We start from the raw sequence: 27,876 nt of genomic DNA on the forward strand, positions 1-27,876 counted from the left end.
ATTATATGTCTTTGGACTTAATTTTGTTAATCTATAAGACTATACATATAAAAGGTATTTGTAGTTGTACTGATTTGTCATAGCATTTCTATATGACTGCACAAGAACTAATGATAAAGGCTAATCCAAGTCAAAACAAGCTCTTAAATATCACAATTACTAAAAGATGCTTACAAGAATATTGATTAAATAACCAATTGTAATGCCAAAAAGTAAATTAAAATTTTTTATTTCTAAAAAAATAAAGGTTGTTTAAGGAACAACCAGATGGGTGATATGGTTAAATTGATTAATCAAAAGAAAGATGTTGAAACAATTTAGAGATAACTGCTGAAGCTAATGACCCCTAAAGCACTTTTCAGGGAAATATCCTGGTAAGTGATATTCATGCATCTTTATACTGTGGCTGTAAGAAACATTTTATTTTATACTTTAACCACAAAGATGGTATTGCTGTTTGAAACAACATCTGTAGTTTAATATGAAGTTAACATAAATTATAATGAAGATGAGTAAAGGTTGTTTGTTGCTGCTTTCAAGATGATCAGCTCATTCAGCAGTATCACAGCTGTGATACTGCTGATCAGCTCATTCAGCAGTATCTCAGCTGTGATACTGCTGATACTGCTGAATGAAGATAAAAAATAAATATAACTAATTTTTTCTATGGTTTTGTGTCTCTTCATGTTTCTGATAGGATTGTATTCTGGTCTCTTTCTCAACCTCTCTGTAAGTTATCCTTTATTTTCCAAATGTTCGGTTGTAAGTTCTGGCATAAATTCATCGCCTGCAAGTTCATATTCAAATGTTGATTCACCATCTGCTTTAAGCTTGGATTAACAAAAAAATCAGAAAAGTGACCAAATTTCATGAAAATCCTGATAGTTTTTATGAAAATTACAATTGTTATTTTCTGCAAAAGTAGCTTACCACTCAGTGGACTTTTTTCTTATTGCAGCTAGATAGATAAACATTTACTTTTTTACTTAAGTCACATCAAGAGACAAGATTCATATCATGTGCTTAACTACTAACTGATTATGCATGGGCAGCTGCCAAATCAGGTGGAAGTTAAGCATGTGTAATCTTTTTCTTTTCTTGGTGCATATGATAATAGCTAAAATTTGCTCTCTTATTTTCATAATGATAATGTTTTATCTAAAATTTCAAAAAATATTCAAAAATAAAAATACTAAAATAATGAATTGTCTTACTAAAGTTGAATTGGTATTGAGGTACGTTTACCTCAATATTAATTGTCATTAGTATAAATTAAAAATAATAAGCAAACGTCAAATTTTTTAAAACATTAAATTTTTTAGAGGTCAGTCTGAAAATGTGATAAAAATCACAAAAAATCAGATGTAGAATGTAAATCTATCTGCTAATGCAGCAACATGAGCAAAAATAATTTAGAAATAAAAGTTAGCCAATATTATCCTATTGGCCATTACTATTAATCTTATTGGCCATTATTATATTAACACAGATGCGTTTAATAAAGACAATATTAGGGCCAGAGAGTAATTATTGCATCGTATAAAAGCATCATTTATTTTATTTTCATAACTTTTTTTGTTTTGCTTTTTATATTTTGATGTTTTTAAATTGAAATTTTAAAAATTTTAACTTTTCATAAAAGTAGAAAAAATTTCTTTTTAAATATAAATGCTTATAGATAGAGTATGAAAACCAAAGCAATAAAGGTATTTCAATCACTGTATGGTCAAGGCAGCAGCGTTTCTCTGCTATGGCCTTTATTGTAGATCATCTAGATGCTCTTATAGCAGAATGGTACCCAGGTATCTTATCTTTTTTCAAAGTTGATTAAGAAGTATTAAGTAGACATCGTTTAGGGATTTTGTAATAATTTTGTAGACATTTAAAACCAGGTTTTGTTAGTTTTGTGTAACTGTTTCATACCTCTTAATGATGTTGCATTGTGCAGTTTTTAAACTATAAACTATAAATGCAGTATTACTATTGTACAGGAAATATTTTTTATTACAGGTCTTGAGGATGTTGATGAGTTTGGAGACTTGTTAGTAAAGAAGTTGATTCCCTGTCCTATATGTGTAGCCAATCTCAAAAATAATTGTATATCTACAAATCGTTGTAATAAACTTGTGCATTCTTTTTGCTTAAATATTTGTGCTTTAGCTGCAGTTAGTCATCAGACAATCTGCTGCCCAAAACATCCAGAAATTCCTGTTCCTTTAAATCTTCTTGTACCAGATTTGTTGTTAAGTGATTTATCTTCTGAACTCATCATTCCTTCAAATGAGTTGGATTTTAATGCAGATGATAGTAATCGTTTGGGAGAAGGAGGTGCAGGTGGTGTTTATCTAGGTAGATACAAGCACAAAAAAGTTGCAATTAAACAATTTCATTCAGCCACCAATTCTAAGTATAAATTATTTTAATTTTACAATTGACAGATTTTCTGACATTTTAACAAAACAGTTTCTTATTCTTAGAGCTGTCGATGAAAATGAGTTTAAAATTTTAGTTTTTTTTTATGTTTTCTTTAAATGTAATTTTATTCTAGAAAAAATGGTTTTGCAGAGCAAGATAGTGATTCTGCTTATGTACCAACCACTGAATCTTCTTTAAAAATACAAATTGAAGAAGCTAAGGTTATAAGGGGATTCTGGGAACTCAGACAAGAGGTTGTTTTTTTTTAATGTTTTTATTTTTATGTTTTATAAAATCTTCACACAAAAAACTCATTTAATCTTTGATAAAACTACTTTTTTAAGTAGTTTTATCAAAGATTAAATGAGTTTTTTGCTCATTTTTTGTTTGATCCGATTTAAGCTCATTTTTTGTTTGATCAAAATGTCTTTGAAATTATTGCAGTCATGTAACCCCCAACCCACCCCACACCCTCTCAACTTTCTTTTTCAAATTTTAATAGTTATTGCAGTCATGTCCTCATTTTAAATTAAAACTGACTTGAGCTCCAAATCCTATTTTTCAAGAGCTGAATAATAGGTTTTTATTAGAATATTTTTATATTTGATTATTGAAGATGATATTTGATTTTAAGATGTGTTCTTAGTCAGACTTTTTTCTTTCTGATTTTTATTGTTATAGCATTTAAACTAGAATTTAATGTAACTGCATATACTATACATATTTGGTAATTGTCTACATAGGTTGCAATTTTGTGTCGCCTTCAGCATCCGAATATTGTGCATTTTATTGGGGTATGTCATAGGCCATTGTGCTTTGTTCTAGAGCTTGCACCAATGGGAAGCCTGCGTTCTACTCTTGAGCGCATTCAGTGTGAAAATGAGCTGGAGCAAACAAAAACAAACAGATATGGTCCTGTGTTAGGAGAGTTGCTTACACATAAAATTGCTCTACAGGTTTTTAAAAAAGTTTTTTTTTTTTTTGATTTTTATGCAGAAATTAGGTGAGACTTTCACATACAAAATGCTTTTAAAAAAATGTTTTGAAAATGTTTTAAGGTTTATTGAAAATTATTCCATATCAATATTCTATATGGTGTTTTCTTTCAATAGATGCATTTTTAATATTTCGTATTTTTGTGTTGTTTTTTTTATACTTGTTTAGTAATATTTTGCTTCAAGTTGTTAGTTTTAGTAAAATATCAATTTAAATGTTTATTCTTTTGTGTGGAGACTTTTTCTGCATGCTGTATACCATTTAAATATAGCATGGGAATTAAGAAGAAAAGTGAAAATGTTATAATAGTTTTAGGAAAAACTTTGTATATTTTGCTTTTTGTTTGTGTGAAAACTTTTGTAATGAAAAATTTATACAGCTTCACTTATGAGAATTTACACAGGTATTTATGAGATGTTTCTAAATGCGATTTCCATGTGATGCATTTCCATGTGATGCATTTACATGTGATGCATTTTAGATGCATTTAGGATAATCATTATTTGTATGGAAAAACAATAATTTTTGGGATATTATTAGATCTTTCATAAATTATTCTAAAGAAAATGATCAATAGATAAATTGCTTCATACTTCTGAATACAAGCAGCTTTATTAGTTTAAATAGACACCTTTAAAACCAATGATCTTCTGCCACCTTCAAGGGATTCAACGCTACTGGAGATGAGAATCTGTAAATCTTTTTGATTCAGTTGATGTTTAACATGAAACTTTTTTGTTCTTCATGAAGTTGCTCACAGATCTGAACAAACGATGAGTTCTCTGAAGTGATGTCTGATAAATATAGAAGTTGAAGCAAAACTTCCCATCTGATTTTTGTCAGCTTCTGTTTGTTCTTCTTGACCTTGTGTTGTCTGGTGTTATTGAGAAATACGACTTTCCTTCAATTTGGCAGTGCTGGAAGAGATTTTAACAGAAGTTTGTGGATGTATTGAAGCTGAGCTAAATAAATCTTAGCAGTAATTGTAGGTCTGCTTCCTGTTACCTCATGTTAAAAAACTCCAAGTCTGGCTTTCTAAATACACAAGAAAAGAATGTGCAGGTGAGGATCAGTTTTGGCCCTCCTTTGGGATAGTTAATTTGGGTCCAGCCAGGTGTGCAACAGTTGTTGGCTGTCCCAAAGAACATACTTATCATTTAGAATGCAGTAAAAGAAAGGAGTTTCCTTCTTTTGTGAGAGTAGCAATGCACAAATAGTGGTTTGCTGGATTTTGTTCTACTCTGACAATTTTGGTGAAATCCATCTGTTTAGCTTTCTGATTTTTAAAATAGTGGTTTGCAACCCCCAAATTTGCTTACTACCTAAGATGTGTCTAAAGAGAATGCCTTGAGTGCAGAATTCAGCATGATTTTGTTGATGCAGGTCAAACTGAATGTGAAAATTTTTTTCTCCAACTTTTGTAAACCTGTTCTGTAATTATTGGGTGTACTTGATTTTTCACAAAGCTATGTAAACCAAAAGCAAAAAAAAAATTACATTCTTTTGCTTCGTATAGCTTTGTGAAAAATTCTAGAAATATAGTTTCAAATTGATAAATTCAAATAAAACCATTTCTGTTGAAGTTATACTAAGTTTTGGTAACTGATTTTTTTTGACAGATAAAGAATATGCCTGCTATGAGCATAAAACCAACTTAAATCACTTTCTTTACATAACAACTTAGGGAATCATATGACAACTTAGGGAATCATATGACTTCACACAATGACTTTAGCTTCTTTCTTTTAGTTTCATATTTTCTTGGGATTTCCTTCAGGAAGAAAGAAAGATTCCTTCAGGAGAAGGAAAACATAAGTCTTGTTCATTGAACAAGATTTATGGGATATTTTTTCAGGATAGGAGCTGAGTGATTTTTCGATGCAAAATACAGTGATGTTTTTTAAGATTTATATTGAATACTAAGAGGTAGCTAAACAATGTGTACAACTAATAAAAGGGAAAAAATCAAAGTTTAAAATGTTGATTTAATTGTGCAGTTCAACAAAGATACAAAAAATAAATAAATGTTTAAAAAGAATAATTTTTTTAGGTGGAGTGATTGAAAAAGGGTCACCCTATTTTATATGTAAAATAAGTGATATATAGTAAAACAGGGTAGAATAAAATAGAGGGTAGAATGAGATAGTTATGACTATGCTTATTCTTTTGTTCTTAATTATTAAATAATAAACTTTTTGCAAATATTTTTTGACCATGTTGTAGAGGATTTTTTTCTGAATAAGATGATATCAAATTTTAATTTTAAAAAAAAAGTTTTTTTTGATAATTTGTTAAGTTTTCGAATGAGTGATGGTATTTTTTTTTCATTTTTTGAAAAATGGACATAAAACTCTCGGAAATTAAATTTGATACTAATGAACTTAACAAGTATACTGGTAGAACTTTTTACGCTGGTCAAGAATCTTTTTTCCAAATTAAATTTGCTGTTCAGGGAAAAAAGTTATGAGATAAAAAAGAAAACGGAGACATGTAGGGTTGAATGAAATACGCTAATCGCTCACTTGTTAAATATGGCTTTTATTAATTAAATCTCAAGTGACCAATCAATCTCTATGAATTTTTTGTATAAATTTTAAGTCAATTTGTGTTAAATCTATTCTAATATAAAGTATGCCAAAGAGCAAGTTGCGCTTGCAGTGGCCAAAGTACAAAGCGGTGAATTTTCACTTGACAAAACTGCTCAATCATTGAGCATACCAGTAGCAACTCTTCACAGGCGTGTCCACATTTGGGAGTGCTTCAAACATGAGATTGTTGCAACAACTTGAATCAACTTTGGTAGATATCCTAATCAAATTATCCGATTGGGGCTTTGGTAAAACTTACAATGACGTCATCACACTAGTTACCGACTATTTGCAACACCAAGGTCAATCTCATTTGTTTCCTAATGGTACACCAGGGAAAGACTGGTATAAGCTTTTCATAAACCGGTGGAGTCATAAGTTAAGCATCAGGGCCATAGGCAATATTTCATCACTCAGAGCCGCTTCTTGCACACAAGAAATAGTTGCAAAGTATTTCAACACACTGCAAAAAGAACTCAACAAAACAGGAATCAATGAAAGTACTTCATGTCATTTGTGGAATTTTGATGAAATTGGCTTTTTTGGTGATCAAGGCAAGCAACATAGTTTACCGGCATGTTGCAAAACGACCATTGAAATTTGTTGGCAACAATGAAAAAATCCATTATACAGTTGGAAATTGCATCAATGCTGCTGGTAATCGTCTTACTCCATATATTATTTTTAAATCAAAAAAACGCCTGTACAAAAATTGGTGCTTAAGTGGTCCAGACAATGCTGTTTACGCCATATTTCCATCCGGATGGATGGAAGATAAGCAATTTGTGAATTGGCTCACTGGCGTGTATGTTCCTGCCATTAAAAAATTCTAGGTAATGAGTTTAACTTTACTTTAATCAAATAACTACTTAATTAAATAAATCTAATTATAGTTATCCAATTATAGGCATTCATATTTTAGTCGTAGATGGACATGTGACACATGTCACCTGTCATGTCGTACTTATTTGTATCAAAAACAATATCTTGTTAATTTGCTTACCAGCTCATTCGTCACACATTCTGCAGCCACTAGATGTCAGTGTTTATTGTCATGTCAAAAGAGTTTTATTTTTATTTTTTAACAAATTACTTCAACAGTTTTATGCAGAGACAAAATTCAGCAACTTATCAAAAGAATGTTTTAGCCAACTGCAAGCAAAACCTTTTAGCTCTGGTGAAGTTTTTACACGCACCCAAATATTTAGTGAATTTGAGAATACTGGCTTGTTTCCACTCGACATCATTAAAATTGATCAGTCAAAATTGCAAATTGCTAATACGTTTGAAACACCGTCATCTCAACCTGAGCCTTCATCATCTCAACCACCAAAATCTATGAAAGTATCACAACCACTACTAGCACCAGGAACTACACCATCTCAGCCACTGCTATCTGAATCTATATCAATAACATCTAGCATCAGCATGTGTTGCATAGCATCAGCTTCAAAGTCACTTCCAAAGCCAACTCGCCTGCAAACAACCTTCAATAGTGTAGTAACTCCTGCTATTCAAAAGGAAATTCAAAAAGAGGTTGAAAAACAATTGCAATCGGCCCAATCGCTTGCAGCAGCTTTGCAACAAATGATTTGCATCCAACATGTTGACACAAAAAAACGAAAAAATCTAGATGTACAAAGGTTCAATGGGGAGTGTCTCAGTAAACCTGAAATACTCAAAAGATTGAAAGATGCTGAGAGCAAAAAAGCAGCAAAGCAAGCTAAAAAACAACGTAAGCTAAGCTTTAATGATGAGCAGCAAATAAATCAAGCAACAACAGCAACTCCAACAATAACAGCTGCAAACCAAGTGAAGTGTAAAAAGTGCCGTAAAGTTTAGGCCAAGCTTCAACAAGTCAATACATGGAATGGTATCAGTGTGAAAATTTGAAATGCAAGGCTTGGCTTTGTCAAACATGCATACCAAAGCGATATGTAAAAGGCGCTGAGTTTTATTGCACCAAAAAGGGCCGCACAAGTGACAACTCAACTCAACCTCCAGTACCTCTCAATTACTCAACATCATCATAAGAATAAAGTTTTTTCTATTTGGTTGTTTTTTAAATTGTTATTATTGGTTGCTTTTTGTTTTTTTTTTATTAAGTGTTGTTTTAATTACACATAAATTTGCGTATTTCATTCTCCCTGAATGTGAGGGTAGAATGAAATAACTTTTTTTTTCAAATAAATAAAGTTTCTTAAAAAACTAAAAACTTTTTTTACTTGATTTGTATATATTTAAATACAGCTCAAATTTCTCTGCAACTTTTAAAAAAAAAAAAGAATTAAAAACCTTTTTCCCTTAAAAAAAAATTAATTAAAATTCTTAACTATTTCATTTGACCCCATTTTTACTCTACACAGGTGACACATAAGGTATAAGTGATATTTACATAAGTTTCATATATAAAATATTAGTGATGTTTTATAAAAATTATTCATTTGTCATATAAATAGGTTGCAGATGCTTTGAGTTACCTTCATAAATCAGAAATTATCTACAGAGATTTGAAATCAGATAATATTCTTTTGTGGTCATTAGAGGAGGATGATCAAGTTAATGTTAAACTATCTGATTATGGTATCTCAACATTTGCAACTCCTCAAGGAGTTATTGGTGAAGGCGGAACACCTGGATTTCAGGCTCCTGAAGTTCGTGTTGGATGGGCATATGATGAAAAGGTATTATAAGTTTGTGCTGAATGTTTTAATGTCACAATTTATTAACATTTATTTGGTTTAACTTAGAAATGTTTGAACCCAATCAAAGAAAAGTGTAGTGTAGCATCTTGTTACAACCGCTTTAGTGTAGCATCTTGTTACAACCGCTTTAGTGTAGCATCTTGTTACAACCGCTTAATGAAAAGCTACTCTACTAATTTGATTACATATGGTAGGAAAAAAACAACTCTTTGAATGAGGAATTAAAAGGTCATTTTCTAATTTGTTTCAGGTCATTATTTTAGACTAAAAGCTTGGATATTGAACTAGAATTATTTCTACTGCTCGCTAATAACCAAACTAAACTAATCTGGATATAAAAAAGATTAAACATTTTTATATCCAGGTTGAACTTTTAATTTAAAATTTTTTGTAAATTGATAGAAAGGAAGTTTTAAGGATTATTATAATTGGTATTTATCTGAATTCTCTAAGTTCTATTTTTAAAGGTTGACATTTTTTCCTATGGTATTTGGCTGTATGAGCTTGTTTCTGGTTATCGTCCTTATCGAGAATATAGATCTGCTTCTGAAATGAAGAGAGCTGTTCAGCGTGGTGTGAGACCAGACCTAAGAAAAGACGAGATTGATATAAACATGCCTTACATTGAAGCTATGATGAAGGTACACAGTAGAGATTGTTTAATACTTAGTAGGTTTTTTTTTTTATTAAAAGGAAAGTGTTATAAAGTAATGTTTTATCGAGAATATGCTCTCCTAATAATCTTTTCACTTGATTTTCATTATTTAAACAAAGTTGTTGTCATTTAAATTTCTGAAGTTATCTTTGTTGTCTCTGAATTTCTTTTTATAAAATTTGAATGCCACATGTCTCAAATTTTTTCTCTGATTTTCACTTTATATATATTTTTTTTTTACAACATTATTTTATTGGATAGTCGGTAGATGTACAGTTAGAGTTTTATTTACATTTTTTTTTTTTTAACACCATCCATTATTTTATTGGACAGTCAGTAGTAGTATAGTTAGTATTTTATTTATTTTTGTTTGCTTTTTAAGGAATGTTGGCAGGAGAATCCCATTGAAAGACCCTCTGCATATGATATAGTATGCCAATTGCAAAACATTGGAGTGTATCTCTTAAAACATATTTTTGAAGACCCAAATCGTTTAAATAAAGTAACATGCATTGGTGAATGGATACCAGAAAATAAATGTATTATTACTTTTATAAAAACTGCTTTAAAAAATCTTTTTTTAATTTTTAAAAATTACAAACTTAACTATAATGTTAATAAAATATACAATTGATAAAAATAAACAAAACTAAATGATGTTTAAAACTTTTTTTTATGTTTCATATTAAAATTTATTTTTTACTTCAGATTTTTTACTTAAATTTTAAACATTTAAACCCTGTTTTTTTGAGTCAAGGATTTTGGGCACAAAAAAAGTTTTATACAAATGTTTATGCAATGTTTTACCTTTTTTTCCCTTTTTTTAATGCATGCAAATAAAAAAAGCTTATAAATATATTTTTATTATACAAATTATAGTTTTGGCATTTATTACTAACAGATCCAGTCAATCAGAATGGTGCCAAAAATCGATCTTTTTTATTAATTTGGTGTCAAAAAACTAAAAGTAGAACATGTGTCATTGTTGATATGGAGAAAAAAGTTGTTGAAAAGAACTTACTTTGTGCTGGACCTCGTGTTTTATGTTTATTACAAGTTGAAAGCTTTGTATGGTTGGGAACCGAGGTTGGTGAAATATTTGATCAAGTACATTTATTAATGAAAATTATGATTGTTATCATTATCATCATGCAGATTGTAATCAAAGTGGCGATGATGGTGATAATGCTTTTAAAAAATTTTATCATACCTTTTTTTCTTTTTAATTTTTTAAAATATTTATCAAGAAATAAGAAAAGTAATTAATAATCTATTAATACTCTAAAAAGCATTTCACATTTTATTGTGTTAAAGATTTATATCCTTTATAAGGTATGACTTGGGGCTTTGATTCTTGAAATGAAGAAAAAAATAAGAGTTTACTCAATCTGACTATTTAGGATAAACAGATTGAAGTGTTTGGACAAGCAGGATCACCAGAAGAACGTATTTTATGGAATTTCTCCCTAAAAGATCATGTGATGAGCATGCTCTTATACCATCAAAAGGTATGTTCCAAATTAGCTATTGTTATCTTAATGCTTTCTTATTTGATAAATATTTTTTATTTTAATTTATGTTTATATCTTAAGGTAAACTTAAGTGTTATAGCCTCTCTTGCAAATGGTACTCTTGCAGTATTCAGAAAGCCTCCTAACTTTTTTGCTGATAAATTACCACTGTTTAGCCAAAAAGCAGATATAGTTGATTTTGAGAAAGGAAAGTGGTCAGATACTGAAGTGAGATATTTTTTATTAAGTTAATTTAAATACTGACTAGGATTTACCATTGAAAAGAAATTTTTTATTTCTTAACTTTATTTAATGCAAATTAACTTACTAAAAGTAAAACTTACTTTGGATCACAGGAAAAAATGGTGATTTAATTTTTAGTTTCTTTTGCTATAGTTAATTGACTTAGGCACTTGTGGTCTTCCTGCAAAATGTATGACTCTTACACGATTTAATACAGAATTATGGGTAGGTTCAGGGAATATGATGGTAATTGTAAACCCAGAATCTTTAAAAGTCATAGAACGTATAAAAGTGTTGCGAACAGCTCGCTCTTTGATCACTGCTATTGTAACTGATGAAGAAAATGTCTGGATTGCTGATTGGCGTTCTTCAATTGTTACTCAGTGGTGTGTAAAGACACGCAGTTTACTTTATTCTTTTCGTTGTGATGGCTTGCATCCATTAGGTCAAATGCTTGTTGGTCAAACAACCCCGGAACCACTTGTGTTTATTGAAAATCCTGAACCAAGTTCATCATCTGAGCCATCGACTCCTATAATCAGAAAAAAAGACAATGTGCCTGGTATAACTTTAAATAATTTTGAGTATAACGAAACTGATGCCATTCCCAATCCATCGGATAATATTTTTCTTTCAAATCTTGACTTTAACAGTGTTCAAGAATCATTGCCAGAATCATCTTTGATAAAAAAATTTAAACATAACAAACGTTTATCAGTTTTGTTCCAAAATTTAAACAATAAAGACTTAACAAATGCAAAGGCAGCATCAGTAGCCAACAGTGATAATAGTGTTTTACGCCCAAGAACATCAGCTGTTTCACATATGGATCGTGTAACTTGTTTACATTATATTGAGGGTGCGTTATGGATTGGACGGTCATTTGGGGATATTATAATTTTAAATGTTAAAAGAAATGATAAAAGATTCAGCTGTGTAATTGCACACCTTGATAAATTGAATACAAGTAAACAACATAAATTATGGTCAATTACTGGTTTTGCTGCATTAAAAGAATCTAGTCATTTAGTTTCTCTTGTTAAAATAGAAGAACAACTTCAATCTTTATCAATCCAATCACAGTCTTTAAAGTCTTTTGAGAAACATCAACTTTATCTTATGAGCGCTTTAGGCCTCAAGGAACTTTTTTTTATTGAAAGAAAACTTTTTGGTGGTGAAGTACTTTGATATTGAAGCCAATCAATGCTATATTTATGTTCAGAAGGATTTTATATATTAAGGATTTTTTTCAAGAATTTTATAATAAAATTTTTAAAATTATTTTTATCATTGTTGTTATATATTTTTATTCAGATATTTTTTATATGCTGAGATTATGAAGTTACGTAATTTATTTTCGAATCATGTTTTTTTTAAATTTTTGTATATATTGCTCTTTTTTTATACTTGTCCTCTTCTTTTTTTTTCTTTTTCTTTTTTTTTTAAATTGTTTTTGAGATTTTCGTTTTACATTTTAAAATTAAGTTTTTTTTTCTTCCTCCACGTTTGAAAAAAAACTCATAACTTGAATAAATTTTCTTTAATTATTTGTTTGATTGATCGATGATTAACTATTTGATCCAATATTTCATACAAATACATTGCATCTTTGTATACTTTTACATCGTTATAAATTTTACATCAAATACCATTGTCATATTGAATCATATAACTGCTTATTGTTCTGATTTTAATCTCTAAGTTTATCTAATGTTAATCTAAAATATCATATCATTGTTATCAAATCACTCAATACTTGGTATTTTATTTTTAGATTTGTTTTTACTATTTAAAAATTCGGAATAATTTAAATTGTTTATTTTAGTAAAGGAATGGAGGATGCATATCTCAATTATATGAAAAGCACATGTGATGCTCAAGCAAAATGGCATCTTGAACAATACAAAAGGTTCTCCTTCTATTCTACATACTACTCTAGATTAAAAGCCAGTAAGGATAATCATAATGTTAGCTCATTAAAGTTTAAAGATACCACTGCTACAATATCTGATGATCCTTCAAAACGAATTAAGTTGAAATCAAGAAAACAAAAGAAGAAGCGTAGAAATAAAAAGCAAGAAGAAAGCGAAAGTGAGTTCGAACTAGATCAACGTTTTATTGACTTCCTCCGTCAGTCTTCAGAGTTCAAGAAACAACGAGGTATAGAATTATTACTTTAATAACTAATCAACTTCTTTTCAATATTTTCATAAATTTTCGCAAATGTTATTTTTGTAACCAAAGTGAGTCAATGTGGGCCACCTGTAAGTAAAGAATCCAATAGGGAGTATAAACTGACTGGGTAAACATCTAATGAGTTATGCTCCTGATTAAGTAGTTTATCAGTTTGAAAAAAAGCGTTAATGGATTAACAGAAAACACATATCTATGCAAGCATTTAATGTGTAAATGTTCGAGTGAACATTTTAACCAGTTTGGTTGTTTGTTTTTTTTTTATAAAAGGTTTATTCACAAATTTTGACGTTATTTTTTTAAATTTTTTAATTTTTTTTTAACTTTGAAAATTGAAAAGTAGATCATGAAGTTTTTAGGAAAAAGAAAAAAAATAACACGAACGTTAACAGCGAAATGTTTTTTTTGTTGTTGTTGTTGTTTTTCATGTAAACTATTAACTATATGCTCGAAATTTGATTCCATGATAGAAAATTAATAAACTAATGGAATGAATGCCAAGACCAGCCTAAAAACATAATTGGAGATGCCCAATCGGTGATAAAAGTGAAAATCAAAAAAAAAATCCTTCCATCCTATAAAGTTATTAAATTTGATGCTGATGATGAGCATTGTAAACTTGATGCTTATAAAAGCACTTCTATGCATACGGTTTACATCAAAGGACATCAGTCCTTTGATGTAAACCGTATCCTTTGATGTGGTTTTTGATGTGTATCATCTTCTAACGTCACTCGATTTACTGTTAACGCTTTAGCAAATGAATAATTTTTACTCAGTAACTCGACGAGTACATGACATAAGTATCTTACGGTATGTAGATAACAATACACATGATATTTTATAATAAGATTTAATAGTGGTGCTGGATAAAAAAATTACGTCATGATAAAAATGACATGAGTTGATGGCAATTCAAAAAGATTTCAAAAAAACTCGGTTTTTATGGTAAAAAAATTCTTTTGTTTGACAATAAACAGCATTAACATACACTTAACCACAAAATAAACGCACTACCTATACACTGTAAAAAATGTCACGGCAAATTGTCTAATAAAATTGCCATGTCACGAAGCCCGATTTAACGCGCGACATCAAGGATTAAAACTGTCACACGACTTTTAGATAATAAGTTTGGCGTGACATTTATAATTAAAGTAGTCACGCGACTTTTATCAATTAAGTATGGCGTGACATTTAAATGTTTTATTTGTCACAGGACATCTAAAACACTATCGGGTCGCATGTCACCAAGCCCGATTTAACGCGCCACATTAAGAGAAGTTAAATGTGGCGCGTTAAATCGGGCTTGGTGACATGCGACCCGATAGTGTTTTAGATGCGCCGTGACAAATAAAAAATTTAAATGTCACGCCATACTTAATTGTAAAAATCGCGTGACTAATTTAATTTACAAATGTCTCAACTTAATAAATATATTGAATAAATGGCACACTTTACATAAATAAAATGAATAAAAAGACCAAAAAAGTAATAGAAATTATATTTCATTTTTTTAAAAAGAAACCATCATCAAATATAAACATAAATATTTAATTTTGAAATTTCCTAATATTTTTATTTGAAGAGTTGAACAGTTTAAAAATATAAAGATACCACAACACTTTTCACAAGACTTTGCATTTTTTTAGCCAAAGCTTATTAGTACAAGCAAATGGTATTTGCAAGACATAATGCTGCAACAGCCCCAAAACTCCTCCAAACGATCTTGGGTACGAGAGGTCCATGATATAATAATACGCGATAAGTTGAAGCACATGTAATGAATCATTATGCCGATGATTCATTGCTATTACTTTCCTTTTGTCAACAAATGTTACGTTTTCTCCTAAAATAAGTTGCGGCCCAGGAGAAGAAACATTATCTGCAGCCTAAAAATTTTTTAAAAAGTAAAATTAAAGGTACCTTAATAACATACATTACAAAAATCAATATCAAATTAAAAATAAAAAAAGAAACAACTTTTCGTTAAACTTACACTGGCAATAACAATTGGACACAACACCCCTCTTCTGGTAGTGTTCTTATGAAATTGTATTAGGGCAGATGGAATATCTATACCGGGATACAACTTTTGAACAACTTGCAATAGCCTATCTAATGCTGCTTCTTTGGTAACTATGTTCATTCTTTCAAATTCGTCCATGATCTAAAAAATTTGCAACCACATAAAGAACATTTTGTTAAAAGTGCACAAAACACAAATTTATTAAAGAAATGAAAAAAACCTTCATACTCATAAAATTTTCTGAAAAAAAATTTTAATGTTAAATCTTCTGTTTTATAAAAAAATCGCCCTTTTAACAAAACTTTAAAGAAAAAAGTAAACCATTTGAATGAAAATAATAAATCAAGTTTTAAAGGTTTATAGTAGTTTTATTTATGAAACACATTATAATAAATTATATTAATAAAAAAAATATTTGTGTTTTGGTCACATATTCACAATTGAAAGTTCAGACTAACTCCGATCTCCCCTATAGGGGATCGGAGGGACCGCATATATATATATATATATATATATATATATATATATATATATATATATATATATATATATATATATATATATATATATATATACACACACACATATACATATATATATATATACATATATATATATATATATGCGTTCATAATGATTTTAATAAATTTTTTGAATCGCACCCTTTTAACAAAAAGCGATTCATATATTCATATTATAGTCAATGTGTCAATAATATAAGTATTATTTGCTTACAATTTCTGGATGGAACAGGTGCTCTTTGAACTTTTTGTACCAAAGCAAACTAACATGCAAAAAAATTGGATTAATTCTAAATTAAACCTTATTAAATTCTTACTGTATATTTTAAGTAAATTTTTATTAAAAAAATATTGATAAAAAACATTTCTTTTGAAAAAGGTTTTATGGGTATCACCTGCATATTTTCATCAAATGAGCTATCATTTATTCCTGAAACGTTAAGCATTCTGTTAGCATTTTTTACCTCTATCAAACTTTTTAAATGACGCTCGCGTCGCTTCCAAATTACATTCGACACACATTTTACAACTCCACCCTGAAAAACAAAATTTATTATTTGAATATTATCTAGCTTTGTGTAACAAATGGATGTGTTATATACACCTGAACATTAAAAAAAATATAATTATTTTACCTTTATTTGCAATAACCTATGTTGTGCTTAATTAAACATCTAATAGAATTAATGCTTTGAACTATTTATTGGTTTTTTTAATTTATTTTTGCGTGAATTTTTTCACCGATGTGCTAATGAAAATTTAAAAATATGATAATAATATATAAGTGGTATAACTCAAACTTACTGCACCCTCTTCTCCAAAATTACAGTTTGGATATGACTGTTTCAAAAGTACAGTAACACGATGATAATATTTTTTTCTTATTAAAGGCGTTCCCTTGGGAAGACACCCTTCAAGGTGATGTGCCAATTCATTACAGATATCTTTTAAAGTGTGTTTACGGCAAGGCACCAAACCGTTTAAATAACTGCTGCATTCCATTAAAAAGATAGGTAACTAATAATAAAAATATATATAAATATATAAACAGAATACACATTTCTAATGCTTAGATGACATTTTAGCAAGTATAAATTCTATATTCACTTAAACGCTTATATATAAATGAACAGTTTATAAATAATCTTATAAAGTTGATAAGAATCATTAACTGTTGAAATAATATCACCAACTTGGTATGCAATTGAACCAATCACAATTCTTTTTTTAAAATGTTGAGTCTTTGCCGTAAAAAGTATAAGGAATCAGTTGACCATTATCATCAAGGAAGTTTAAAATTGTGTTCCACCGAAGATGTTGACAAACTGATTTGGCAATGTTTTTAAAGTTGTACCAACGTACACTTTTTATTTTATTGTGCTTTGCTTCAAAAGTCATGCAAAATTGATTTTTTAGTGGACCAAATCGATGCATTTGTCTAACAAAATGAAGTAAAAAATGATGTTTTGGTATCAAATTATTTGGCCATAGTAAAGCACATGATTTGTTATGCTTTTCAATAAGAGTTTGTAAATCCAAAACAGTTCTATTTGTAGTTATTGGTGACAAAGTAAGTCGAAGAATTTCCAAAAGATCAAGAAAATTAATGTAAGGAGGATCTTTGGAATTGCTGTATTGTCCAATAAAAAGTGGAATGATACAAGCAAGAATCAAAATTTGAGCAGATGTTTGAGACCCTGAAATATCAAAGGTAGTTGGATAAATTTTAGGCTTATCTTAGGCTTCAGAGTATGAATAAGGAAACTATTAAGTGCAGCTAATGAGTATATATGTTTTTCACAAATATGTAATTGCAGCAGAAGACATAGTTCATGGGGCACTAGTCCTTCTAGTAAAATGTGCATGGGATCATGTGGTGTGTTTTCAATATCAAAAGCGGTGATTAATAAAAGTGCACTCTCATAATTTATGCCATAAAATCTTGAACAATAGAGTTTATACTACTAAACCTGTAATAAAATTATTAGAACAAACTCTAGAATAATTTATATAGAAATTCATCTTTTCAAGTTTTATTGCAATAAACCATTTACTTTTAGCACAATAAGAGTAAATATTTTAGTGCAACAAAAAATTCTGCACTTGTTTGTTATTTGAACCATCATGACTTATTAAAAATTCTATTTTTGTGAAAGCTAGTGAGGCCAGGTCAAAACACTAACACTATATGACACAAATAGTCTAATAAAGTTTTTTAAACAATAATAATTGTAAATAATCGATTGGCAGTCCAAATGCGAATAACAGCAATGTACACACTGGCATTGTGTTAAGATAATCATTATCATAGTGTATAACATGGTAAAATGAGCTTTAAATACTGAGTAATGTATTAAGAATAACGATTATAAATGATATTCTTAATGCATCATTGAAAATACTTATATCACATATATGTTAACTTATTTTAATGACATAAGTTATGACAATTTATGTAGATTGTATTTTTAGCTAATGTTCTTTAAACATTGTATTAATGGTAATATAATAAAAAAGACAACTCGTTGCAAGGAAATATTTACCTTTAGATTTGAGCGTGAACAAATTATCATCTACAGCCAAAACCACTGGCATAAATTTTGATAAATATGAAATTTTAATTATTTTAGACATTTTAGTCACAGAATAACCACGAAAAATTAGTTGGTGTGATATTTCTTTTTTTCGCTGCGGACAATTTTAAATTTTATTAGTCACGCGACATTAAGCGTGTGGCGCGATATTTATAAGTATGGCGTTACATTTAAACAGTTATACTCTCCGTGACATTTGTAGTTGCTTGTAAATTGTATAAATCGCGCGACTTAGAGCATTTCATGGTTAAGATTTAAAAAGTGGCGTGAAATTTTAATATTTTGATGGGACATTTAAGAATTTGGCGTGACATTTTTTACAGTGTACATTTCGATTTATTTTAATTTTCGCCAATATTATCATATATTTTGACAAATATATTAAGAATAGAACACATGAACACAATTATTTCGATGATAATAATAAAATTGACTTTGAGGATGTTGAAAAAAAAAAAAACTAACACAAAAATATGGTTCGTTTAACAAAATAAAGTAAAATGATTATTTTTGTTATGCACACTAATTACAGCTTAATTTAAAACATTTTTGACTTTTTTAACAACTAGTGTTAATAATTTTATTATCATCATCGTTAGTGTTTTTTAACCACCTCTTGATTACAGCCTGACAGCGCCGTGGAATACTTTCAATTAGAGATCTACTGGTTTCTTGAACTCCATGAAATCACATTGGGAGTTCAAAAATAAAACTTGATATAAAAAGACTAAATGTGTTAGCAAAGGTTGGCAACAAGTTTGTTTTGAAAGGGAAAGTTTGAAAGTAATTTTGATTAAAGTCTTAAAGTAAAGTTTTTATGACGTCAAATTCAAAGAAACTGCATTTTTAAAACCAGAAAAAGCTATTTAAAAGTTGTAAAAAAAATTTTTTTCTAAATTTTAAAGTACAAGACTTTAATTTTGTCAATATTGAATTTTCATTATTGACAAAATTAAAGTTCTTTTGTTAAAATAACTAAGAAATCACGTTGGAAATCATATTTTTAGTAGAAATCCTAGAATCTAGTCAAGAATTTTTAGAAAAATAGTACTACGTTTAGGATAAACTTATTTAATTGGATTTAATTAAATTTAACTTAATTAAATTAATTGGCTTAAACCTCTCTCCCGGTTCTAGGAGATCTCTAGGTTTCCTGTAACAAAAGTTAGGACACATAAAGTAGGACACAGTTAAAAAGAAAAAGGCTTATTACACATTTAACTTAATTTGATTAATTTGATTTTTAAGTAGAGCAGCAATATGAGCATTTCAAAAATTACCTATATATTAGTCCTGGCAGCTTTTTCATGGAAGTATATGATATAATCGAATCACGACAATCAAAATATTTTGCAATCTCATAGTCATCATGCCCATATTCGGTGCAAATTCAGACCGGAGTCTTGCAAATCGTTTGCACCAAGAAAAATACAAGGTTATGTGTAGGGGATGTTACCGGGAGAACTAAAGTTAAAAACTAAAATTGAAGTGTCATTAAACATTTTTTTTTTAACTCTTTAATTTTGATCGAACTTTTAATGCAACGACTTAAAAAGAAGAAAATAACGTAAAATCTACTTTCAAATTTACCAAAAAATTACAAACTTGAACTTTGAAATTGATTATTATTTACTTGTTAAAAAATGATTGATTTTCAAATGATATAAATCATGTTTTTAGACGCTGCTAAAGTTGCAAATCAAAATGAAAACGATGGACCAGGAGAAGAATGTATAGAATATGTTGATGGTGAGGGTTAGATTGTTGAAAAACAGTATTATTTTTTAAAAAATGAAAAAAAGCAAATTTACAAATTTTCTAAGTAGACGATTGAAATGAAAGACTTTATTTTGTAGTGGCGCTGTTACAAAATGTTGAAACAGCATCATTACAAAATTCAAAGCCCGTCAAAAACCAACGCTTTAATCCACTTTTTGCATTCGAGTTTCAGTGTTAAAACTAGATCTTTTTATTTTTTAGCTTTTAATGTTTTTTTCGTTAAATATGATTTTGTTTATGCAAAAGAATTTATGTACGTTAACTATTTTATTCTGAAAAATTGTTCTAAGCTTTTACACGCATTTAGAACCATTTATTTTTTCTTTCTAGTACTTCGAAAAGGACCTAACGGAAGTGTATTACCTCCGACAGCTTCTAACCGCAAGGAGATTTATGAAGAAAAGTATGGATATTCTGGGACATTAGTTCTTAGTTTAGAGACTGCTTTGCAGTGGAAATTTAATAAGTTCTGCGATAAACACTCGCCATGCTTATGGCCAGCGTTACCAATTAGATTCTTATGATTAAAAGTAAATCCCATCATAAAGTTGATGGTTCATAATCACCAGTAAAGATAATTAAAATCAATCTTATACATGGATTTGGTTATGGCATTGTAAGATTTGATGAGCATCATAGTCATCCTCCGTTTGAATAATCATCATGGCTTACGAGGTGATTATTGATTCTATACAATCTATCTTATGAATTATAGTTTGGTCGCTTTTGGACATTTATCAAAAGGAGAACGTTGTGTGAGAAATTTAACATAAACTATAATAGTATTAAGTACATTGAGTTGTAACTCTGTTTACACTATGAAACTATCGAAAGCATCGGTAAATCCAAAAAATAAAAATAAAAGTACAATCAGTAATATGTAGATAAAGTAATAAGCAAATAAAGGAATCGTTGTTGCTTTGTTTCCCCTGGCGTACGAAGGCCTCGGCCGGGCAGGGAGTTTAATAAAAATAATAACTTTTATTTTTAGAGTTTGTAAATTTATTTATTTTTTTTTTTTTAGTTTAAAATTTTTTTTTCTTTTTAATTTCAATTTTTTGTGAACATTGCGAAAGTATCGACTATATTGATGGAAAAAAGTTGTATGAGTTTCTCTGCTCAATCGAAACGAAAAGAACGAATAAGATTTTTCTCTTTTGCTTTGAGTTACTTATTATTTTTTAACGAATTTTTCGATTTTAGATATCATTTTTAACAAATGCTGTAGCCATAAATTTTGACTGAACCATTTAACCATCCGTCCAGATTTTGTGGCATTGCCAACAGTACACGGTAATTCAATACTTAAATTGTCTCTCCAAAAACATTGATTTCTTTAACCTGTCATTTTTTTATGAAATGAAATTTCAATATTTCGTTATGAAGAGCTTTTCAAAAACTTCATTTAAAAGATGGGTGGAAAACATCAACAAAACTTATTAAGAGTTTGCAGAATATGTGGAAATTTGACAGGAAAAGACCCTTTAACAACTGCCAGGAAGACTGAAAGAATATTTGATATTTTTAAAACAAATACAGATGAAGATTGTTTAGAGGTTCACCCACCAAAAACGTGCTTAAAATTTTATTCAACTATAAGAAATATTAAAAAACAAGGAAATAAACTATTCAGTGCTAAACCAAAAACTTGGTTAAAATGTCAGACAAAAGAGTGTAAGTCTATTTTCGGTAAGGTTGGTTGAAAACCAAGTCCCAAATGTTGGAAGACCAGGAACTTTTAAAGATGGATGCAATTAAGTATAAACATGTTTCTTGAGTCCTTGCCCTAACCTTTAAACAAAGAACAAAATTCTGAATTAATTCTTCAGCTAAATCTACATATTAGATTAAAAATTTGTAAGGTTTGTGGGAGAATAATGGGTCAAACAGTCATGAACAATGGTTGTCAGCACTCGTTTTACAGTCTTTGTACTATATCAATCATTATAGGTTAGCTAGAAAGTGAAGCAAAATGTCCTTTATTTTCAACTCACATCATGATTAATAGTCTTTTCGGCTCTGTCCATGTATTGGAGATAAAACTTTTGCATGTAATTTTGTGGAAAAATTTTTTTAAGACAAATGTGCAAATCATGAGTGTAAGAAAAATCATTTAAGCAATAAATGATGGTTTATGTAAAGTTAGTAAATCAAGTCATATTCCACATCATATTGAAGATACAGTGTTGCATGTCATTAAACAAAAACTCGAGAATTCAAAAAAACTATGATGGAGTTTCTATCTGTTGGGCTAAGAGTAAGAGTAATAAAATTTGTTAAGTACATAAATATTTTTAGCCTCAAACTTTGCTTGATTTGTGCATTTCCATTCCAAGACTAATTGCAAATCTTGGTTTTATTGTCACAGATGGTAATTTACTATCAATCTAAGCCAGAAATTTAAACAAATATTTTAATATTATTCAAAATGTCAAAAGTTCATGAGCAGCTTGTAGTCTTTTCAAGAGAATGATATTCAGGAACTAGGTAGGCATTTAAAATCTTTTGAGTTTAGCAGATTGTAAAATATCGTATTTGAAAAGCATCAACTATTGCTGATTGCTTTTATTTAGGTAGAAATTTGGTTAGTTTATTTGAATAAATTCTATTAAATATTTTTCATATAAGTAAAATAATTTAATTTTAGAGTCAGCAATCCACAATCTTATGAACTTTTATCAACTAACTTGGTCAAATGCATTTGTAACTCCAATGAATTTGCTTAAAACCTATATTCTTCAATTTATTCAAAAATGGGGATCAGGCGTTGAAATTTATGGGGAACAAGGTGAAGAAAGTTTGCATTTTCAACACAAAGATATATACATATATATATATATATATATATATATATATATATATATATATATATATATATATATATATATATATATATATATATATATATCTTAAATATTATTATTATATACTATAATACTATTAAGGTGGCTTCACAGGAAATAAAAGGTGTAAAATCAAAAAAAAAAAAAAAAAAATTGAAAAACATGATTTTTGAGACTTTTAACAATGCTGAAAATGATGGTACAATTATTTTTCAATAATTTTAATTTTTTAAGCAACAATTTTGCATTTTGCAGGTATGATATAAAGTAGCTTCCTTAGCAACGCCTATAGCAACGGAAAAAAGCAGTATGAAAACTTTTGTTTAACCACTCTTTTGGTATGTTTTCGTGTTCTGCAATTATAAAAGATTTATTTTAGAGGCTAACCATGTTCAGTTTTAAAAATAAAACCGTTCCACTTATTAAAATTGCATCATTTCACGATCATTTAATTACTTCTTGTGACAAAACCATTATACTAACACAAGTTATGTTGATACAATGTTTACTTGAAATATTTTTTTAGATTAATAAATTAAATATATAATGGGTAATTATAAGAATACTTCAAGATCTAAGAAGAGAAAATTTAGTGGTAACAAGCACACCAAATGTATTAAAGATACGAATGTAACTGGTAACTTGTCTGAAAATGTTTCATGTATCAGTTCTAAAAAGTTAAAGTTTGATGTCGAAGGTACAAGTAATGCCAACACAAATGATTATTTTCTTCTTGTTAATTTTATTTTTATCAAACAGTTATTTGATTTGGTTAGTGCATGTCCTGATTGTAAAAGTAAAGTTAACATCACAGATGATTATTCTAGCAGAATGGGTTTCTCCCATAAACTTATTTTAACATGTACAAATGCACAATGTTCTTTTACATACAATAATTTTACTTCAAACATTGTTAAAAATGATAAAAAAAGGTAGAAACATGTTTGATGTTAACCTGAGAATGGTAATTGGATTCCGTGAAATTGGAAGAGGACACCAACCAATGGTTAATTTTTCACGACTTATGAACATGTCATGTTTAACTGTAAATGCTTTTGACAATATAAGTAGTAATGCAGATGCAGATGAAAACTATTCTCGTAAATTAAACTTGCCTGAATGGATTTATGAAATTATTAAGAAAGACTTTGATGAATTGAGTAATGACAGTTTATTGAAAAAATGTCTTCATGGGCAAACTCAAAATTGTAATGAAGGACTAAATAATATCATCTGGTCCCGATGTCCTAAAAATGTTTATGTAAAGACAGATGTTCTTGAAATGGGAGTAAACTCAGCAGTTCTTTTTTTTAATGAAGGTTCATCTGGTATTTATCGTGTATTTAAACATTTAAATCTAGACTAAAAATCTAGGAAAAAATACAATAACCAGTTCAGTAAAAAAAGACCGAAAGCGGTTACAGAATATGGTGAAAAAAGGACAACCAAAAAAAAAAAAAGAAGAAAAGAGTTGAGAGGAATTAGGAAAGGTTGGATTGATAAAGATCAAGAACAATTATCAAAAAATAGCTACAAAAAGGGATGTTTTTAAAACTTTTTTAACTTATTTGCCTTATATCTAAAAATGAAGATTTTAACATAATTTATAAACTCAAAACACGATATCTCAACATTAAAAAATGCTTAGACCTTCAAATTTTTCCTAATTGTCCAATACATATATATGTAGAGAATGAACTAGAATCTTGATAATTGAATGAATATTTATTGATTGCTAAGTCTTTTTTTGAACCCTACCCCCTAAAAATTAGTCAATTTTCAGTTTTTAGGGACTTAAAAGAAATGTTTTTGTTTTTATATATTGATCTTAGTTCATCCTCTACCTCATATATCAGATAATAATATTGCAAAGTTGCGAGTTGTTTTAATTAGCCATTCTGGTTTAATCGTGTTTTGAAAAATAAATAAATATATGCTTTTTTATGCGTTTTTTATAAATAAAGTCCTCTTTTTTTTTTTTTTTTCAATAAGCATTTATATTTTATTGTTATTTTCATTAAATTGAATTTATAAAACTGATTTTAGAACAGATTTAAGTTATTTTACTAAAAAAAAAACATTTCCTGTGAAGCCACCTTAAATACTATTATTATATACTATAATACATTTTTTAAAAAAGAGTGTACTCTTTTTTAAAAAATGACAGGTTAAAAAGAAAAATTGTGATATTTTAGGCATTTTTTACAGAATTTAGGGCAATTTAACTTTTTAGCAAAAAAAAAAAATATTTAAACAAAAGATATTCTTTAAATTATCTAACAGATGCTTCCTTTTTTAACTCAAAAAACCTTGCAGTTTGAACATTAAATTTTGTTTGTTTACAAACGTTCTTATTCATTCTTATGTTTTAGTATAAACACTCTAGGATGTAAAATTTCAAAAATGTATAGTACAGGTTTTTTGATGAGAAAGAAGTAAAGGTTTTAGTAACAAAATAAATCAACAAATTTTAGTTATTTGCAAGAAAATCACTTCGGCATTTTTTCCCCGCAATTTCAAAAATGAAATATGTGCGCATGCTCACAATAAAATAACAGGCTTAAACCACCGCACAGCAATGATATATTAAAAATAACTAGATGTCTAACTTCCACGTATTTTTTTAAGCAAAAATCGGCCATTATGGGGGGCAAATTTAACAAATCAAAAGCTTCGTATTTGTTTTGTTTTGATAAATAGCGTAAAGATTTTGCCCCCCATAATGGCCGATTTTTGCTTCACTTTTTCTTATACCGATTTACGGCAGTTAGACATCTAGTTTTTCTTAATATATCATTGCCGCATAGTGACTCAAAACAACAAAAAAAAAGGCAATAAGTATGGTACCCTTTTTATAATAATAATAAATTTCAATGATTATTTATTTAAAAAGTAAAAACAGTTTTTCATAAAACTTATATTTTATTTTTTATGGTTAAAAGAAGCTAAAAATTTTAATATTAGTTTCAAAGAAATCTGAAAAATGCGAGATTTTTATTTAGTAAAAATGGAGACTTTTTAATCTGAATAGAAGTCTTTATTTACTTATACGATAATCTTTTAACTTTATATATTTCAAATATATTGAAAAAAAAATTGCAATCTGATTTTTTTGTTCAAATTAGAAGAATTTTCTAAAATGATATGGAATATATGCATACTTTTTTGTTTTAAATATCAGCTAAAAAAATGTTATATATATACTTTTCAGTTAGCTAACACTTTTACTTGTAGAATATAAAGTGATTGCTGCGGTATAGGGAGTTATTGAAGAAATACAAATGTCAGTGAATCCTTAAAAACCTTGTTTTCCGCCATTTTTTAACAGTAGCTTTTTATTATATTTTTTATTTTTATTTGAATAATGATTTATTATTCGATAGTACCACATATTTCAAATAGCTTTACTCAACAACTAGTTTTTCCTGTAATATACAAGTAACATTTACTTAAAAATTATAGGAAACTTAATTTGATAATTGTCAAAGAAATAATAACATAAAATGTTACACTGTTTAAAGTGGAAATTACATAAAGTACTCAAAATGTTTCTGCTATATATTAACGATTTTATTAGCTTGGTATTTCTTAAAAACAATAACAACAAAAAGATTAGATCTTATCCCAAATGTACGTGAATTAGGAATGGATAAATTAGAGTTATGGAAAGATTTGCTTAACTAAATTAAATAAAACTGAAGAAATTAGCAAAGAGAATATAAGTATAGTAAAGGTTACTTCTGCTACATTTATTTCAAATGTGAAGATAAAACTAAAACAATGTGGTAGAAATTATGATTCATTTATAGAAAAAGAACATCAACGGCTTCAAGAAAATTTTATGACCAATAAGACATGTACCAGAAAAAATCTGCGCGGACATTATAAAGGATATTTATCTAACTATTGTATTTCGATATTGAATGTTATGTATATTTTGAAAGTACATATATTAATATTTTTAAATTTCACTTAAGAAAGTTTGTGAAGTTTTGTACGTGAGAACGCACGCACTTTGCGTTTTACACTCGACATCAGCTTTTGCACAGTCTTCGGCTGGACTTTCTTGGTAGCTCTCATCCATTTATTTTTGAACTCTTTAATGTTTTGGCTTTTTTTACATTGAACCTTAGTTTTCCTTTGATAAGAGCCCAATATCTTTCGATAGGACGTAGTTCGGGACAACTTGGTGGATTGCAGTGTTTTTCAACGAAATCTACTTTATGTTCTCTAAGCCAGTTTAAAGTTGTCCCAGAGTAGTAACATGATGCTAAATCGGGCCAAAATAACGGGTTACCCGTGTGTGTTCTTAAAAACGGCAAAAGACGTTTCTTCAGGCATTCTTTTATGTAAATTTTGGTGTTAATTGTTCCCGTAGTCACAAAACAAGAGCTTCTTTGACCACATTCACAAATTGCTTGCCAAACTATGAATTTTTTAGCGAATTTTTGCATTCCAATGCATTTATATTTGGAATTCAGTTTCTTGCGATTAATTGCTGAATAATATTGGTGTCCTAGAAGAGATCGGAAATATGCAGCACAATAAGTTTCATCGTCAATAATCAAACAAGATTTTTTAGCACATAATTTTTTATAGAGCAGCTTTGAACATCGAATTGTGACATTTTCTTGCTTTTCTTCACGACTAGAAACTTTTTTCTTTTTATAAGATTTATAACCAAAATTTCTCTTTACTCTTTGTATAGTGGAAGCACTTGTCTTAAATTTATTCGCTAATGTTCGAACAGAAATCTCCGGTTTTCTGTCTAAGACATCTTCCACTATTTTTTTTACCAAGATCT

At 28.7% G+C, this 27,876-nt stretch overlaps 4 protein-coding genes and 1 pseudogene across 12 annotated transcripts in view; 3 read left to right on the plus strand and 2 right to left on the minus strand.

Moving 5' to 3' along the window:
• Positions 1-12,453, plus strand: part of LOC145181926 (leucine-rich repeat serine/threonine-protein kinase 1-like) — a 28,142-nt gene extending 15,689 nt beyond the window's left edge. For 3 of the 4 annotated variants that reach the window (XM_090080534.1, XM_090080533.1, XM_090080535.1), the window contains 11 exons: positions 1,679-1,802; positions 2,011-2,407; positions 2,549-2,669; positions 3,159-3,371; positions 8,459-8,683; positions 9,172-9,345; positions 9,742-9,898; positions 10,261-10,445; positions 10,760-10,867; positions 10,952-11,098; positions 11,267-12,453. In XM_090080534.1, coding sequence (XP_089936660.1) covers positions 1,679-1,802; positions 2,011-2,407; positions 2,549-2,669; positions 3,159-3,371; positions 8,459-8,683; positions 9,172-9,345; positions 9,742-9,898; positions 10,261-10,445; positions 10,760-10,867; positions 10,952-11,098; positions 11,267-12,301 — 2,886 coding nt within the window. In that variant the 3' untranslated portion in view covers positions 12,302-12,453. Of the gene's footprint in view, positions 1-1,678; positions 1,803-2,010; positions 2,408-2,548; positions 2,670-3,158; positions 3,372-8,458; positions 8,684-9,171; positions 9,346-9,741; positions 9,899-10,238; positions 10,446-10,759; positions 10,871-10,951; positions 11,099-11,266 lie in introns of those variants that run through there. The other variant, XR_016450295.1, reaches the window with a different exon arrangement.
• A 443-nt stretch (positions 12,454-12,896) lies between these two features.
• On the plus strand, positions 12,897-21,134 carry LOC145186352 (gem-associated protein 8-like). 2 transcript variants are annotated; one of them, XM_090080536.1, is made up of 3 exons: positions 12,897-13,273; positions 20,131-20,199; positions 20,560-21,134. In XM_090080536.1, the coding sequence occupies exons 1-3, from the start codon at positions 12,946-12,948 to the stop codon at positions 20,751-20,753; spliced, it is 591 nt and encodes a 196-aa protein (XP_089936662.1). In that variant the 5' UTR covers positions 12,897-12,945; the 3' UTR covers positions 20,754-21,134. The 2 variants fall into 2 exon arrangements, with proteins under 2 accessions (XP_089936662.1, XP_089936663.1); XM_090080537.1 differs by lacking the exon at positions 12,897-13,273 and adding an exon at positions 18,406-19,354 and having other exon boundaries at positions 19,409-20,199.
• LOC149892415 (uncharacterized) lies at positions 14,326-18,555 on the minus strand. Of its 5 annotated transcripts, none has more exons than XR_016450297.1 (6): positions 18,400-18,555; positions 16,661-16,873; positions 16,252-16,392; positions 16,071-16,119; positions 15,306-15,476; positions 14,326-15,198 (listed from the first exon to the last, which is right to left on the minus strand). XR_016450297.1 is itself a non-coding variant. In XM_090080538.1 (5 exons), the coding sequence occupies exons 2-5, from the start codon at positions 16,278-16,280 to the stop codon at positions 14,935-14,937; spliced, it is 513 nt and encodes a 170-aa protein (XP_089936664.1). In that variant the 5' UTR covers positions 16,281-16,392; positions 16,661-16,707; the 3' UTR covers positions 14,802-14,934. The 5 variants fall into 5 exon arrangements, 2 of the variants coding, with proteins under 2 accessions (XP_089936664.1, XP_089936665.1); XR_016450298.1 differs by having other exon boundaries at positions 14,802-15,198; positions 16,321-16,392; positions 18,400-18,549; XM_090080538.1 differs by lacking the exon at positions 18,400-18,555 and having other exon boundaries at positions 14,802-15,198; positions 16,661-16,707.
• On the minus strand, positions 16,890-17,834 carry LOC149892416 (uncharacterized; annotated as a pseudogene).
• Positions 21,135-21,427: 293 nt separating the features above from the next.
• On the plus strand, positions 21,428-24,542 carry LOC149892417 (uncharacterized). The gene is made up of 3 exons (XM_090080540.1): positions 21,428-21,522; positions 22,877-23,017; positions 23,328-24,542. The coding sequence occupies exon 3, from the start codon at positions 23,941-23,943 to the stop codon at positions 24,436-24,438; it is 498 nt and encodes a 165-aa protein (XP_089936666.1). The 5' UTR covers positions 21,428-21,522; positions 22,877-23,017; positions 23,328-23,940; the 3' UTR covers positions 24,439-24,542.
• Positions 24,543-27,876: the final 3,334 nt, after the last annotated feature.

The sequence above is a fragment of the Hydra viridissima genome, unplaced genomic scaffold, assembly GCF_058129835.1.
Source record: "Hydra viridissima isolate aposymbiotic clone 2 unplaced genomic scaffold, HvirCarnegie_v1 scaffold_2, whole genome shotgun sequence".
In the NCBI taxonomy this organism is placed as follows: domain Eukaryota; kingdom Metazoa; phylum Cnidaria; class Hydrozoa; order Anthoathecata; family Hydridae; genus Hydra; species Hydra viridissima.

Excerpts from the sequence above, each read along its gene's own strand:
- LOC149892415 (XM_090080538.1), bottom strand. The coding sequence starts at position 16,280 with ATGATAGCTCATTTGATGAAAATATGCAG. Across the intron at positions 16,120-16,251 it reads CATTTGATGAAAATATGCAG|TTTGCTTTGGTACAAAAAGT; the intron begins GTGATACCCATA and ends TTTGCATGTTAG. Across the intron at positions 15,477-16,070 it reads ACCTGTTCCATCCAGAAATT|ATCATGGACGAATTTGAAAG; the intron begins GTAAGCAAATAA and ends CAAATTTTTTAG.
- LOC145186352 (XM_090080536.1), top strand. The coding sequence starts at position 12,946 with ATGGAGGATGCATATCTCAATTATATGAAAAGCACATGTGATGCTCAA. Across the intron at positions 13,274-20,130 it reads AGAGTTCAAGAAACAACGAG|ACGCTGCTAAAGTTGCAAAT; the intron begins GTATAGAATTAT and ends TCATGTTTTTAG. Across the intron at positions 20,200-20,559 it reads ATGTATAGAATATGTTGATG|TACTTCGAAAAGGACCTAAC; the intron begins GTGAGGGTTAGA and ends TTTTCTTTCTAG.
- LOC149892417 (XM_090080540.1), top strand. The coding sequence starts at position 23,941 with ATGCACAATGTTCTTTTACATACAATAATTTTACTTCAAACATTGTTA.